This window comes from Melanotaenia boesemani, chromosome 19 (assembly GCF_017639745.1).
Source record: "Melanotaenia boesemani isolate fMelBoe1 chromosome 19, fMelBoe1.pri, whole genome shotgun sequence".
NCBI lineage: Eukaryota > Metazoa > Chordata > Actinopteri > Atheriniformes > Melanotaeniidae > Melanotaenia > Melanotaenia boesemani.
Window position 1 is genome coordinate 15,757,196 of NC_055700.1, and position 15,385 is coordinate 15,772,580.

At 38.0% G+C, this 15,385-nt stretch overlaps 2 protein-coding genes across 3 annotated transcripts; one reads left to right on the forward strand and one right to left on the reverse strand.

Annotated features, from left to right (window-relative positions):
- Window positions 1-60: 60 nt before the first annotated feature.
- rhof (ras homolog family member F) lies at window positions 61-6,992 on the forward strand. Of its 2 annotated transcripts, none has more exons than XM_041970154.1 (6): window positions 61-193; window positions 1,480-3,948; window positions 4,144-4,231; window positions 5,248-5,357; window positions 5,689-5,823; window positions 6,023-6,992. In XM_041970154.1, the coding sequence occupies exons 2-6, from the start codon at window positions 3,814-3,816 to the stop codon at window positions 6,185-6,187; spliced, it is 633 nt and encodes a 210-aa protein (XP_041826088.1). In that variant the 5' UTR covers window positions 61-193; window positions 1,480-3,813; the 3' UTR covers window positions 6,188-6,992. The 2 variants fall into 2 exon arrangements, with proteins under 2 accessions (XP_041826088.1, XP_041826089.1); XM_041970155.1 differs by lacking the exon at window positions 61-193 and adding an exon at window positions 555-1,388.
- Window positions 6,993-7,498: 506 nt separating this feature from the next.
- Window positions 7,499-15,229, reverse strand: tmem120b (transmembrane protein 120B). The gene is made up of 12 exons (XM_041970150.1): window positions 15,063-15,229; window positions 12,800-12,918; window positions 12,537-12,653; window positions 12,334-12,393; window positions 12,142-12,237; window positions 11,977-12,066; window positions 11,769-11,834; window positions 11,579-11,640; window positions 10,368-10,460; window positions 10,010-10,074; window positions 9,695-9,763; window positions 7,499-8,594 (listed from the first exon to the last, which is right to left on the reverse strand). The coding sequence occupies exons 1-12, from the start codon at window positions 15,123-15,125 to the stop codon at window positions 8,478-8,480; spliced, it is 1,017 nt and encodes a 338-aa protein (XP_041826084.1). The 5' UTR covers window positions 15,126-15,229; the 3' UTR covers window positions 7,499-8,477.
- Window positions 15,230-15,385: the final 156 nt, after the last annotated feature.

The window sequence follows — 15,385 nt, forward strand, 5'->3', positions numbered from 1 at the left end:
TGAAAAGTTTTTTTTAATCAGTGGTTGCATTCCCCTTTCAGCCAGCGAATATGCATCTTCAAGCATCATCAGTGTGGGCAATATGCAAACCATCTCTTCTTGAAGACAGGATTGCAGTCGAGTATAACCTCGTCTATCTCGACATTTCTATGTGATCTACATCATATGAAACCACAAGGAAAATTGGGTGAAGGTAACGGAATTTGAGCTATTTCACTTTATTTACCAAGTCATTTATCAGCACTTTAATTTTCTTTTGAAATATATATCATTAATATGCAACTTAATGACAAAAAGATGATTTCAGTTCACTTTTAAAATTATTGCTATAACCCACATTTCTTTTTGCTTGATATAATAAACTTACAGTTAGTATTCAAAACAAGTAATCCAAGTCTTTAACGAACAAACAGAGTCTAATAGGGAGAAATCTTGTGTTTTTCACTGCTTCCCCTCATCCAGAGACACTTTGGGTGGTAAACTGTACGTGCTCAGTGGTTTCTCTGCTGTTCTGTCTCAAAATGGCTTCTTTACAGACAAAGGGAGCACTGTGCTGTAAAAATGTTGCTGCGCCATAACTGGGTGAGGCTCGGGAGTGCGCCTTTTCCCCCCCCCCCCTCGAGGAGGTCGGTCGTATTTCAACGAGATTCAAAAAAGGAAGTTGATTCATCAACTGTAGCTGGGTGGTTTAATCTGAAATAGTGTATGTTTGACAAAGAAAATGATGAAAGACGAAGGACGGTACGTGTGAGGAAGGAAACTTTAATAAGAGCTGCATGTTCAGGCTGTCGGGCTGACTTGCCCTGGCAACGGCTTTAATCCTAGAGCTCTGGATGGTTGCCATGAGAGCTCGAGCGCGCTGCTGCTCCCCCACACTGCCATATAAGGTCAACAGGAATCCTCTGCAATACGCCGCGTTGTCTTTGTATCTGGGTGAAGGGTGCTTCGGGCTTCTGCGCGTGCTCTCTCTGGTTCGATACAAACAGCGGACCATCAACCAACCGACACGAAATGTTTAAAGCGCCGCAGACCAGATAGAGGAAACAAATAAGATGCGATTCAGATTTTTTTCGGTGAAGGAGTTAAAAATCTAGGTGGGAGGGTCTTTATTTGCATGCGTAAAGGGGGTCCCCAGGTGTATCTCTGGGTTAACGGTGCTTGCCACGCACGCTTTTTCGATGCCAGTGTGTCTACAGTACACCAGGGCACACACCGATTGCAGTGTGTGTGACAAGAGGCCTGTTTTTCCTGTTCACAGTTCTTACCCTCGAACAACCACCAAGCGCGCAGTCAGGTCACGAGGCTGCTGACACCCTTTTTTTTAATCTCAAGGTTGGCTGTTTATCCTCCCAGCCTATACTGCAGTGGCCGCAAATTTATGAAGTGATGTATGTGTAAGAAGAAGTGGAAATGTAACTTTAGTTCAGAGTTGCCGTTGAAATCCACCAATCAGGTTATTTATAGGCCTTTTGTTTGCAGGGAAAGAGAGAGAGAGAAAAAAACCCAACACATTCCCCCAGTGGGTCGCGGCGCTCAGCTTTACCGCTGACAGACTGGAATATTCCACACAAGGGATTGGCCTCTCTTCCACAGGACAGCTGTCTCTCTGCACGGCGAAAAACATTTTAACAATTGTTCTTTGTTCATTGATGAGAGGCTGACTGCGTGTGGATATTCTGTAGGATACATTTAATATTCTTTACAGGCTTTATGTGAGGCTTCCAGTTTCACTGTGTAAGTCAAGCAAGCACTTTTTATTATATATTATACATTTTATTTAAAGAAGACTTTATTATAAACCAAACGTGACTAATTTTAAGATTTGAAGCATATGAAAACAGTGGATGGCTCATTTCTCTGGAATCAGAAGCAGACAAGCACACTGCCACATGATCTTTTGTACTTTCAGCTTTTCATTCTTATGGATTGTTCACTGAATCAATGCAGGCATCCTCGGAGCTTTGTGTCTTTTTATGGACACAATCGCTTTTTAAAGGATCTTTTTTGGATTGGTACCGTATTTATTTAAAACAACATATCGTTGTAGCTCTGAAATATCTGCATGCATTTAAATGTAATATGTCTTGTGATTTAGTCACTTTTACTTAGTATTATAAATATGTATGTGTATGGGGTGTATTTAAATAAATAGACTATGCAGTAACTCGTTTTCAAATGTGTTTTATTCTATTTTGTGAGAACTGACACAAGTTACATTTTTTAAAGAGGATTTTCAGGCCCAGGTGTAAAGCAGTATTTTAGCATATAAAATCAAAATGTGTAGTAAACATCCCTTGTCATTTGGAGTCAACAATGAAAATGTGTACAATAATGCTTTAAAGATAAAATACAAAAGCACAGTAAAGGGTGTTGTCTTTTCCCTTAAAGGAGACAGCTTTCTTTAATGGCTGTGCTTTTAGCACAGTAACCCCATTTAAATTTGACTTAGAAGCCTGTTGGGCTTTCAAGATAGCTAAAATGTTCAGGAGCAAATGTATTTGAACATATTAACGTATGCTTATTCTCTATTACCTCTTCTTACATGACACTATAATTGATCTGATTGTGATTATCATCCCTGCTAAAAATATACCCAAACCTCCCCCATTTCATTCTCTTTTTATGTGCAGTGTTGATTAAAGTAAAGAAACTGAATTTAAAAGCCAGATTTGCATTTTGTCCTGCATCTCATGCAGATACACCACATCTGGCTCAGTGTTTCACTGTAACTGGCAACATTCAACGCTGACCCGAAAGCTAATCTAATTTTAAAAACCGATAAGATATAGTCATCATGTCTCCGAGCAGCCTGTCATGGTGTCCTGTTTAGGTGTCATCCTGCGCCTTCGAATCCTATCTCCAGCCTATTTGTTTGTTGAGTTAATTAGCTTGTTGCCAAAAATAAGATCAAGTCCTGATTACACAGAAGGATGAGAGAAAAGCTTGTCCTGGTGTTCAACTTTGATTCAAATGACTCAAATGATTCAACCATTCAAACTGACCACATTAGCAGTAATATACTGACATATATATATATATATATATATATATATCTAATCTAAATGCATCTGGTGGATGCTCAGTGCTCTTAAGGTGTACATGTTGATTCAAGTTGAAAACTGTCACAAAGCAGGAACTTTTGCACTTTAATTAATTAAAACAGTATCCATAAATCTAATCTCTCAACCTGATATGGTTGAATTAGTGGCCAAGCCAAAACATAATCTCCTGTATCTGTGCTTTCGCTTTTGTTTGTGTAGAAAAATAGCTTAAAGGAAAGTGTAAGGTTAGATCCACTCAGTAAGGACACAACCATCTGCAGTTATCAGAGCAACGCCATGTCACACATTCCTAACTTAAGTGATAACATTTAGTGTTTTTTAAAAAAAAAAAAAAAAAAAACTCCCACATATATACACGCAATCAGTAGAGGCAGTACCTCGGTGTGAGTACACACCCAGTGAGTGAAATAAGCAGATGCATGCAAAAGAGGAAGTATGAGCAGCTACTCAGCAGCCATACATGTGTTCCTCAGCTACAGCACTTCTGTGCACTCAGTGAGCAGACCGATGATGGGATAGGAGAGAAGTGTAGGGGGTCAGTTAGAAACGTCAGCATGACAGGAAGAGGAAGCGGTGAGCTACCTGGTGAAACATGAGGCTTGTCTGTTCCTCTCTCTACACAGTGTGTGAAACTCATCTCAGCTTTCCAGATGTGGGTTCAGTAGGCTTAGTCATGAATTTAACTTAAATCTGGAGGGAGCATCTTCTGCCTTTTTCTGCTTGGCACCCCTTTGACTTGTCTGGAGGCAAAATGACGCAAAATGGTGCTGGGACTGCTAATGGTACCACAAAAAAAGGAGAGGAACTGAAAATTGTGATTGTAGGAGATGGAGGCTGTGGAAAAACATCTCTTCTGATGGTTTATGCCAAAGGTGATTTTCCAGAGGTAAGAGGAGCTGTACAACGCCTTTCCATACAGTTTATTACTACAGACATGATGTCTGACCATAAATGTAAAAATAATGAAGTATAAGTAAAATATAAGTTTCCTTGTATAGTTCTTAAATAATATTTTATAACTAGGAAAATCCCGGATGTGTACATAAATCTGACATCTTTTTTTCTTGTGTGTCAAAAACAGAAATATGCACCATCAGTGTTTGAAAAATATGTCACAACTATCTCTCTAGGAGGAAAAGAGATAAAGCTCAACTTGTATGATACAGCCGGTAAGACGACAATAATTTGTTGATGAACATTCATGTTCCAGTTCGGTCTCTCAAGACAACACATTATTCGCACTTTCACATTATATAAAAAGACAGCAGGGTTTGGAGCAGACTGAGCAGAAAAACGTCAGAAATACCACACACAAGCAGACTCAGAGGTCAATGATGACTGCCTGAAAGGCAAATGGTGGTTTTCTATCTTTAAAGACATTATAGTTCCCGCAGCCTCGCAGCCTGAGAACTGTAGTCTTTATCTTATTCTGACAGTGATGGACACAGAGGAAGTGGTAAAGGTCAATATTCATACTACAGCATCATCAGCATCATCTGTCAGGAACAGAAATTAGAAGCTACTAAATTAAATTTCATTTGATAAATTTAGTGTTAAAGGCTTTTTCATTGCAATAAATTAATGCATATTTTTTTTTATTATTATTATCTCATTTTCACTTCCAGTTTAATATCCCCCCATAATAGTAACTATATGTTTGAGCATTTGTTTTATTATTTGCATAAATCTAAGATAATTTCCATTCAGTTGTACCAATTCAGTTGTATTTTAGCTGAACTAAGTCTGTAGAGCTCATATATATATATAAACCTACTGGAGTTGTGTAGCAAAATACTGAGTACTTCGCGTCTTTGTATTAATTGTAAATTGAGATACTGGTTTGAAATTTACCCTTGTTCTGTTGTTTTGGAGCATGACACTCATGTCATAAGCAGTGTGTAAAACCATTTAATTTTTAGTAAAAACCATGACAGGAACTATGTCTTGAACAGCAGCAGAGTGCCTTGCATCAGCAGAAGAGGAAGCTGAAGTCAGGATGTGGTTTTATGAGTTTACCCTTTAGCTTTGTCACATACATCATATCTTTATTTTCAGACTGTAGCATCAAAGCAGAGCAATTGTTCTGAGTTCTGTTGTTCATTTACACATATAGTTTATTATCTATGGGTGTGTTAGCGTGTTGAACGTATGATCTATCAAATAACTCCTGCTTTTGTTCCTTTAGGGCAAGATGACTATGACAGACTGAGACCACTTTCATACCAAGAGGCAAATCTGGTTCTAGTGTGTTTTGATGTCACCAACCCCACCAGCTTTGAAAATGTCCTGATAAAGGTATTAACCTCATTGTGTCAAGTTAAACATGTACAAAGAATCTAAAGAATTTCTTTGTGTCCAAGTAGAGTTTCAGGTTTGCACAAGTTCAGTTAGTAAATGATTAATAGAGGTTGGTAGGTTGGCATTGGCTGCATTCTTTTAGCTGTGATTAACTCATGCTCTATGAGAGGCACTGTGGACGTTGATCCCCTATAGACTGTGCAGTGCTGCAAAAACAAACAGAAAGAAATGCTGTCAGATAAGTCAGACCTACAGCGCAACAAAGCCTGATGTTCACTTACAAACACCCATTGTTTGAGTCTCTTAAATCCTCATTTTGTTAACCCAGTGGTACCCAGAGGTGAAGCACTTCTGTCAGGAAATACCAGTCATCTTGATTGGCTGCAAGACTGACCTCAGGAAGGATAAAGAGTGTGCAAGAAAGCTGAAGGCCATGAATCAGGCTCCCATCACTTACATGCAGGTAAGAAAATAAGATGTTTGCAAACATTTACTGATCTATGAAACCAGGGCTTTTCACAGGCGGTGTAATATGAAAGATGAAGAACTCTAGCAAGAATTTATAACCAAATTGATCTTGTTTAACAACAGATTTCATCAAAATGCAGATTTTGTGTTTTACCCCAGTCATACAGTCTAATTGTTGGTTGTTCTGTGTGTAGGGTGAGGAAACCCGGCAGCAAATGAATGCAGAGCTCTACCTCGAGTGTTCAGCGAAGTATCAGGAAAATGTAGAAGACATTTTCAAGGAGGCAACGAAAAAAGCTTTAGCAGTCAATCGAAAACTGAGAAAGAAGAAGAGGAAGAAGAAATGTGTTGTTTTGTGAAGACAAAAGGACAGAAACTCCAGGATTTCTCCATCCTTCATGTGAATTCCTGCAGTCCTTTAGACAATCCTATAGTTTCTCAAATGCTGACATCAAAGTGGGGACATTAAGAAACTGTGCATCAGTCTATGGACATTTGGACCTCGCTGAACCATCAGCGGGCGTTTCTTTAATGCTGCAAAAAAAATGAGATACGATGCAAAAGAAAAACTGTTTTGCAAGTAGCATCCCGATGAACTTTCCAATTAACATTTGAATGTCATTTTTAGGGTTTTCAATATATTTTTTCAAAGAATTTTGCACTTTTTTTCTACAAATATGGCAATTTGTTTGACTTTATTGGAGGGTGAGAAGAGTTTGTTCCTAATTTGTTGTTATGGATTTAATTTGTCAGGCCTAGAAAATCCACTTTAAACCTGCTGGTAGAAAATAAAGTCTCAGGCAATTGCTGAAATTTATTACACAATGACACTGTAATTTTTTTCCCTTCACATATAAGTAAGGTTTCGTACATTTTCAGCACAAAAAAAAAAAAAAAAAAAAAAAAAAGATACTGTTGGTTATCATAGGGCTCAGTGAGCCTGCAGATCTTAGCTTTACCTATAGCACCCACTAGAGGTGGAAAATCATAAAAGCATCTGCTGCACAATTTGTCAAGGCCATAGTTGCAACTAATTTTCATTGAAATAAATACAAGTACTGTCTGTGTCATTGCACATGAACGTTTGCATATCTATTGTTTTTAATTGAGGCATTTGTATTTCTTTTTTTCTTTTACAATGATGTATACAGATTGAGAAAATGGCAACTGTCTTGTGTTACTGACCACCTGATACAGTCTTGAAATGAACAGCAACATCATGAAAAATGAGGACATCATGTTTTGTGCACTCTGGCAGCTCCCACATGAAATGTAACATTTTGGTCTAAAACAGGCTTTGATTTCCCTTAAAAAAAAAGTGCAAGTGCTGTAATTACTCAAAAGAGCAGGATTTTTAAAACAGAAGAAACAAGACTTTTTTTTTCTTTCCTATAAAGGGAGAATAAGGCTTTATAGACCTGAGCCTTGAAAACACATGCTGAAACCACAGGTGAGACAAAACTACAGGCAACTACAATGAAAGATTTGATCATATATTAAGACAAATATTTAATTGTACAGCATACTGGCTTTTTGATCAGACTTAGAAAAATAATCCAGCACTTTTAGCTGTATCATGGGCAAACAGTACGAGTGTGAATAGCAGCATTCAATCGTTTCTGCAACATCACATAAGAAAACGGTAACAGACACAATAATGAAAACAGATCTTTCAAATCAATCTTTAACTTTGTGATAAATTGTTCAAATCTGACCAAATTAAGACCATCAGTGAAGCATGATAAACCTGTCCATATTACAGTTCTTTAGTAACATGTTAAGTGATTAACGTTACAGGGAATGCCCCTTCAATCCTCACTGGTAAGAATTAAAATGGTTTACGTTTCATGTGCATCTTGTAGTGATTCATAGGAGGAAGAAAGTTTAGGTAGAGCATAATAAAACAAAGCTTTTGTAGCAACTGCCTGGTGGGAGAAGTGGTGCCTTCAATTGTAGTTCCAGCTCTTTCAAGATATGAGTCCCCCTCTGACAATGAAAGAGTACATCAGATTTTTTCCCTTAAAATTAAGTAAACAATGGGCAGATGAGTAGTTCTGTGTACCATTTATCATTTCAGAGACCAAAACTCTGGTAGAAATACTTACGTAGCTGTGACATTACATGATAAAGTGTTGAGAACTACATTTTTAAAGTTGAGAGGCTCATGACATGATGTTCAGTGCCAAAGTAAATACAAGCCAGAGCATCTTTGACCATTACTACTTCACAGAAGTGTGCACATGACAGACATTAGGTCTTTAGAGGCAAACTTTGTTTCCTTCTGCTACCTGTCCTTGTTTAGTTGCATATGATTTGAACAAAGGCTCTGCACTCATGCACCAACACAAACGTCAAGTAACACATTCTCTCCACGCACATTTTATATACACAGGATAAAGCAACAAACTGTTCATCTTATTAGGCAAACATCCTCGTTGATTTGCGCCTCATGGCAACATCAAGTCATTAGAGGGTAAGAGCATGTTTACCGGACACTTTGGCTGGACGCTGCTGCCATTATCAAAGCCTGAGAGAAATGGTGGTTTTAGGTCTGTCCTCTCGGCCTGATCGTTGGTGGTCAGTCCACAGAGCAACTGTGCGTGTTTGCTTCATGGGTACTGGCCTTTCGAAGGGTCACACAGCTTAATCTCAGTCACTCTTTTGCACTTTTTCCTGGTTCTTTTGAATTTTTTGGTGGACAACTTTTAAGGTAGTGAGAAAATTTCCCAGGAAGAGGACGAGGAATGTCAGCGCCAGCATAAACACCTGAAAGTTAAAGGAAGAGTTTTACTTCAACACAAGTCACAAAATCTACTAAATCTAGCTTGATCAGTATTTTTAAATAAGCAAGTGTGAATTTTGTACCTGAGTAAATTAATATTTTCCCTAGAAACTAAAAATGCATTCCAGTATCCTTGTTTTCCAAAATTCTCCCCATTTTGTAAAAGATTCAAAGACCTACACATGCACGCTTTTCATTTCTGTATTCAGTTCATAACCGGCAGGCAAAAGTAGCCCAAATCTGACTATTATGCCCACATGTGACCTACCGTATATTTGATTGTTTTTATTTTATGATAGTCTGAACAGCACAAATTAATTTTTTTTCTCATATCACATCACAATCTGATGTTTTTGAAAGCAAACTCAGCCTGAACGGTCATGTTTATGACATGGAAGTGAGACAGATGGCACGTTTTCACAGCAGAAGTGGGGAGATCTGCAAATGCAATGTGCTGCGTAAGACATGTTTTCTTCTGTGCATGCAGGTCACTTGAGGGCCACTGACTTAACACTGGAGTCTGGTGGCCGTTACATTTAAACCCTGTTTTTCTAGATTCAACACACCAACACTCAAAGAAGGCCGTTTTCACTGTCAATACATTTTGAACAAATGGTACAAAGTGTTTGTCTTTGTCTCCGCAATATTTCTCCAACAATCTGAGCTTGTTACTATGTTTAAAAAAAAAAAAAAAACTCTGCAGCTTTAGTCTTTTCCAAGATCTTTGTATCTGCTTGTGTGAACGGTTAATGCACCTAAATTTAGTGATCTGCATCAGTCTGCCAGAGTTCACCAGGTCCCCCAGCAGCTGACTGAATACACCTTAAAACTGGTAACTTTGCAGACTGAGCATGCACTCAGCCAGATTCTAGGTGTATATATGGATGCTTGTTCTCAGGAATCAACGCAGGACTCAAACTGTTTTAACAGAATTGTTTGCATATCAGCATGCATGTAACAAGTTACCATGATTTCAACATTACTCATCAAACTTAATTGTGTGCAGTAAAAAAAAAACAAAAAACAAAAAAAACTTTTTAATCTTACAAAACTCCAGTACTGACTCTGTGGATGTGATCCTTACCTGCCACTCCTTACAGTCCTCGCGTCCTGCCAAGCGAAACAGGGTCACTGAGTTGTACAGCTGCCAAAACTGCGGAGACAGAAGAGGCATCATCTTTCATAATGTTTCCACACTCTCTGATGGCACAAGCACGTTTTTACTTTGATCTTTAAAGTGCCCAATACAGATTAAATAACAGATATGATGTAAAAACGTGTGTCACTGCCTCATAAGCTCATGTGGAATTGACTGCTTTTATAATACTGCTATAAAGGTGTTAAAGTGACAGAGTTGATGAGAATACAAGTAAGAAAACCAGAAAGGGTTTTGACTTACATGGCCAAAAAAGAGGAAAGGCAATAGAAAAGTAAGTCCTCTCCACATCCAGGACTGGAACCCCTCTGCATAGACACATAATAATCAATTTCATGATACAGAATACTAATACACAAGTGATTGATGCATTTCTTGTGGCTTTTCTCTTCACAACAGTTTGATATTAGAGATGGTTTTAAGACATGAGCTCAACAAGGTCTTACTCCAGTATGCCTGACATCTGCATCCCAGCACATTGATGTCAACAGCTGTCTCCATTTCTCACCTTTACCCCATTTTTTTCCAGACATGGTATTGCAGATGGCTTGAGGGTTCAAACGATTGAAATGGCTACCACCAAAAATAGCTTACAACTCACCCACTGTGAGATCCAGTTGATTTCTCTCTCCTAAAGCACGCAGCCTGTACAAGCAACCACTCTGGTAGTAATACTGGAGGAACTGGACAAAGCCTGGAGGGCAGAGTGACAACAAAAATGACTGGATTGCAGCACATTAGAAAGACTGGACTAGCTCAGGTTACATCATATTATTATGCAGAAAGATGGTTTCACTTCAGATGATTTTAACAAAAACAGCTACATCACTGCAGTAAAAAAAACATTTGACTTGTCAGCTGAAACTTAACTAGAAATGTTACACAATTAAACATCATGAGTTTACATGTGATTTACAAAGCAATGACTTAACCACCAATGTGTTTTACAATTTTCCTTTTCCTTTCTGATGAGAAAATATTTCAGTCCTTTTATTATAAGACCAGTGGTAAATGTTCAAAATTCTACTGATCAACACAACTAGTAACATAACAAGTGGGACTCATGTTATAAATGAGCCCCTTCACTAAAGGTGATCATCTCCTGTTAATGTAAATAAGTTTTACTGAACTACACCTCCGCCAAACAGTGTTTCCCCTACCATTATATTAGGGGGCGCCTACTCCCGCCCTCCCAAGAAGGTCAAGTTAATTTGATCCTCTCCTCTCTATATTGCGCACGGCAGACGTCAGATTATGTCTTCACAACACCGTCTGCTTTTCCGTCTTTGGCTGTGGCTCAACATTTTACCATTTTCAATATTATACTTGTGTCTTTCTTTTGTGACAAACACACAACATCCAAGTGGAACCAGGACGATTCTGTTACACTAATTTATAGATTAGATAATAAAAATAAGCTACACTCTCAGACAGCATTATACTGGCTTTGTTTTGTTGAATAAGACTTTATCACTTTTAAAATCAATCTCATGCTTTAATGTAACTTTAATCTATTTCTTTGTAACTTTATTATAAAAGAAACCAAAAATGAAAAAAATAACGACACAAATGTCTCACATGTACAGTATATTACAATATCAGTTGATTCAAACTTTAAGAGGTTGCCTTAATAAATTCTAACATTTGAACACATGGAACAGAAGGTCAATTTTACTGATTACTGATTAATGTGATCAGCATTAAACATTAAGCTAAAAATGAATATTTTAAACATCTGTCAGATAACATTTTGTTGATTTAAGGACCATACAAATAAAAAGAAGATAACAGAGTACAAACCACAAGACTTACTCTGATAAATGGAGAATGCGAGGAACTGGCTCCTGAACAGCTGATAGATTGGTCCCTCTGGCCTGTGGAAAGACACAGAGAAACGGAAACCAAGATACTGTAGCCTTTTTCTCTTTTGAGTCGATAACTTCAACACATTTCAATCCTTTCAAGGGTGAATCTGACTAAGCGAACGGAAACACAAACTCACCAGGTAAGCATAACACCTGACAGAAAGGTGGACACATAGTGGTGAGATACCCACCAGCCTTTGATCCTGAAACGTACAAAAAAGTTTGAATCAAGACAGGAGCACAAGCAAAATCCTATTTTATCATATATCCAAAATCACATAAACATTACAAATGAAATACTAAAGAATAAATTGACAAATTTAAGAAAAAAATAAAAACACACACCTGGAGCCGTTGCTCATGAGGATGCTTTCCCTTATGGTCAATGTGCAGTAGTACCACACCAGTAAGAAGTTAAAGATTTCATCAGTGACTCTACACATAACAGGAAAAGTTTAATTAAAACTGATTTCATTACAAACAACAACACTTGAAAGAAAAAGGTCTCACCGACAGTTGAGAAAGAAGAGGCAGGTTATAGCTCCAAACATCAGAATTATTGTCATATAAAGCTTGAACTTCTCATACTCATCTTTGTAGGCAAATCTGTGAGATTAGAAGATGAAGAAGAGGATGATGAGACTGACAAGGAGATCATAGTCTAAAACTATATTTTTTAAGCCATCTTAAGGCTTCACATACTTTGCCTGGTTACTGAGAAGTGTCACGTTCACATTGCCCAGGACCAAGCTTAAGTACAGTCTGAAAAAAGAAAGCAAAAATCCCACAATTAACACTCAACCTAATTAAACAAATGAAAAGCAAACGTGTACAGTGTCACGGATGCAAGATGCTTTTTGTGTTTCTACAGCTTTCAACAGAACTGCACATGAAAACACACTTACCCGTTCTTCTTTGGCAAATATGCTTCCATATCAAAGAAAAAATTTTCTTTATCTTTGATTTGTGTTTTGATGTCTGTTATTAGCTTTAGCTCTTTCTCGTCACACGTCTGTGCACACCTGTAAACAGAGCAAATGTTCATCAGTAGAGGAACAATTTAAATTTACTTTAAATCCATTCATGTTTAGCCAAAAATATCCCATCTTAGTGCACTTTAGCTGTAGAAATCTAAAGCAAGGGTTCACTAATGATTGGCTGCACTCACTTGTTCAAGCTGTATCTCAGGTCTTTCAGGCATTTTCTCTGTTTACTGATGGCGCTGCTGCACGTTGTCTGAAGATTTGTGAGTTCTTCTAATTTCTGTCTGTATATTTTATGAGTTTCCTGGGGATCAAACGAATACTGAGTTAGAAACATCTACCAACTGTCAGAATTGAGCAATGAAAGAAACTAATAATCTACTGAAAGAGCGAATAAAAGTTTTTGCCAAAGATAAGTTCACAGGTGTGGAATATTATCTAGCCTCTGAACACAAATGCTTCTGCATTCAGAGGTGGTAAACCAAAGCATGATTTGCATCATAAAAATGTTTCCTCATACTGTGAGACAGATGAATTTGTGTTCCATACTTCTCCAAAAGTTTGGTTTTTATTTTTCTTTATTTGTTTATTCATGAGCCTTTTTCATGGGCGACACAAGGTCAGTACAGCTTTAATTTTATTGTAGAATCTTGTGTTGCACAATTGTTATAAAATCAGATCTTGAAATCCAAGAGGTTATTTTTATTTTAAAACAAACTTTACAAAAAGGTGCTCATTTTATCCATCATAACCCGTTACCAGCAAGAGTAGACAAATCTGTGGAGGTGAAGCTGCTCATTCAGCACAGATAATCCTATGATCTGAGGACGGGGACTCATTACTAGCTCCCTCAAAATGATTTGCACTGCTCATCCTTTCTTAGTGCATACATGTTCAAATGCTATTTAAGGAGGAAAAAGACATAAAATGAAGTGAGAAAAAGTGGGCAATAGGCTGCTTTTTCTGGAACTCTACTTGTCTCATGAACTATAGTCTTGCTTGAAAATAATTCTGGTCCCAAAAGCATGATTGCAACAAAAAAACAAAAAACAAAACAGCACCTCTGCACAAATGACTGAAACATCTGACGAAGGCAAACCTTATTCTGGTGTAAGAAAATAAAAACAGCCACATCTTAGGGGAGAAGAGAGTTCTCATGTGTTTACAGTATCTATATTCAGTATATTCACATGACAGTTTTCTCACAACAATAACGCTTAAGTGCACATGATTAAAGAATGGCTTTCTACCACAGGTTGGTCAGGAGTGTACACGAGACAGGAGATGGTCCAGATGATGAGCAGAATGAAACTTCACAAAAACAATGTCATTTTGCACAAGTATAAGGACCTATTTTTATTATTATATATATAATTTGTGTTGGGACATAGGCCAGCATTATTTCATGTCTGATGCTTGGCAGTGTGCTTGTAAAAAATTATTTTAGAGTGATGGAGATGAAAATTAAAGGAATATTTTAATAAAGAGTTTGGAATGCTGGCATAAGTGACAAACTTCACAGAATTACTTGAAAGAATTAGAAACTGAATGAATCTGTTATGCAGAATTATGCATGGTCCTCTAACTGAGACTGAATCTTATGATCTTCATTTTTTTAATGTCATTGTTATGTCATATTTTATGCCTCAGAGCCACAACGTCTCTCCAAAGCTATTCAAGTCCTTCCAAAGAGATGGCTCTTGAATCCTAAGACAGCTGTCTGAAAGGTGGTCTGGCTTTAGTTTAGTAATCCCTGTGCATTTGATCACCTTCTCCATCATAACAACCTTGTTCCCCCCAGAGACCAGCTATAGATTTGGGATTTTAAAGGGAACACAGGTCAACATCTCAGCCATCTAACACCATCTGCGTGACAAAAAAGGTAGTTGTAACCCATGATCACAAACACTGACATGTATCGCTGCAGCTCTAAGTGAACAGCACCTTTGCATGAAGTTGTTTCAAGTTAGCCAACTATAGCTTAAGTGAGCTAGCCCGGTGACTAGAAATAGATAATATATTCAGTGATAGTTAAATAACTTACCCAGGCAAAAAATTAAAGAGAAAAAACACCCATACGACCTTTACGTAACTTTGCAACTCCTTGATCAGTAGCTACATATTGAAATGAGAGGCTAGCTGCTCTTCAGCGGCAAACAGAAAAAAAGCAACCTGCTGCTAACGTTAGCAGGTTGCTATGTTTGTTGCGACAAACTCCATGATAAGCGCCTGGTAAAACATAATCCATTCCCCAGATATTACTCCCAAAAGCGCAGTTATGAGCTCAGTGTGGCGTTTAAAGCTAAGCCGAAAATGAATGGCGAATAGCAAAGAGCCAGACAAACTACCCTAGCCGCTACACTATGGGCTGTCAGTGACATCCACGGCACGATACTTCTTGCAACCCAGCATGTATGATAAAACACTCGTATTAGTGATTCCTGTTACCTGTAATTGTTGATATTCTTCGTCAATTTCCTCCCACTCCATCTGAAACTTCGGTTTGGACATTGTGGTACAAAAACGGCGAGACGAAGAGGACGTTTCCACACGGTTTCACCCCGATTACCTCCTCACACGGGCTGCTCAGTCCCACTCAGACGCTTTTTAATTGTGCTCCACGGCGCAGGCGCACATTCACTGTTAGGTCGAACTGAACCACAGTTGAACCTGTTTTAAGTCAACAAACATTTATATCCCTGAGTTGAAATGACTGAGGTATCAACAAGAAACACCAGATATATTAAACTTTAATTTAAATTTAGCAATGG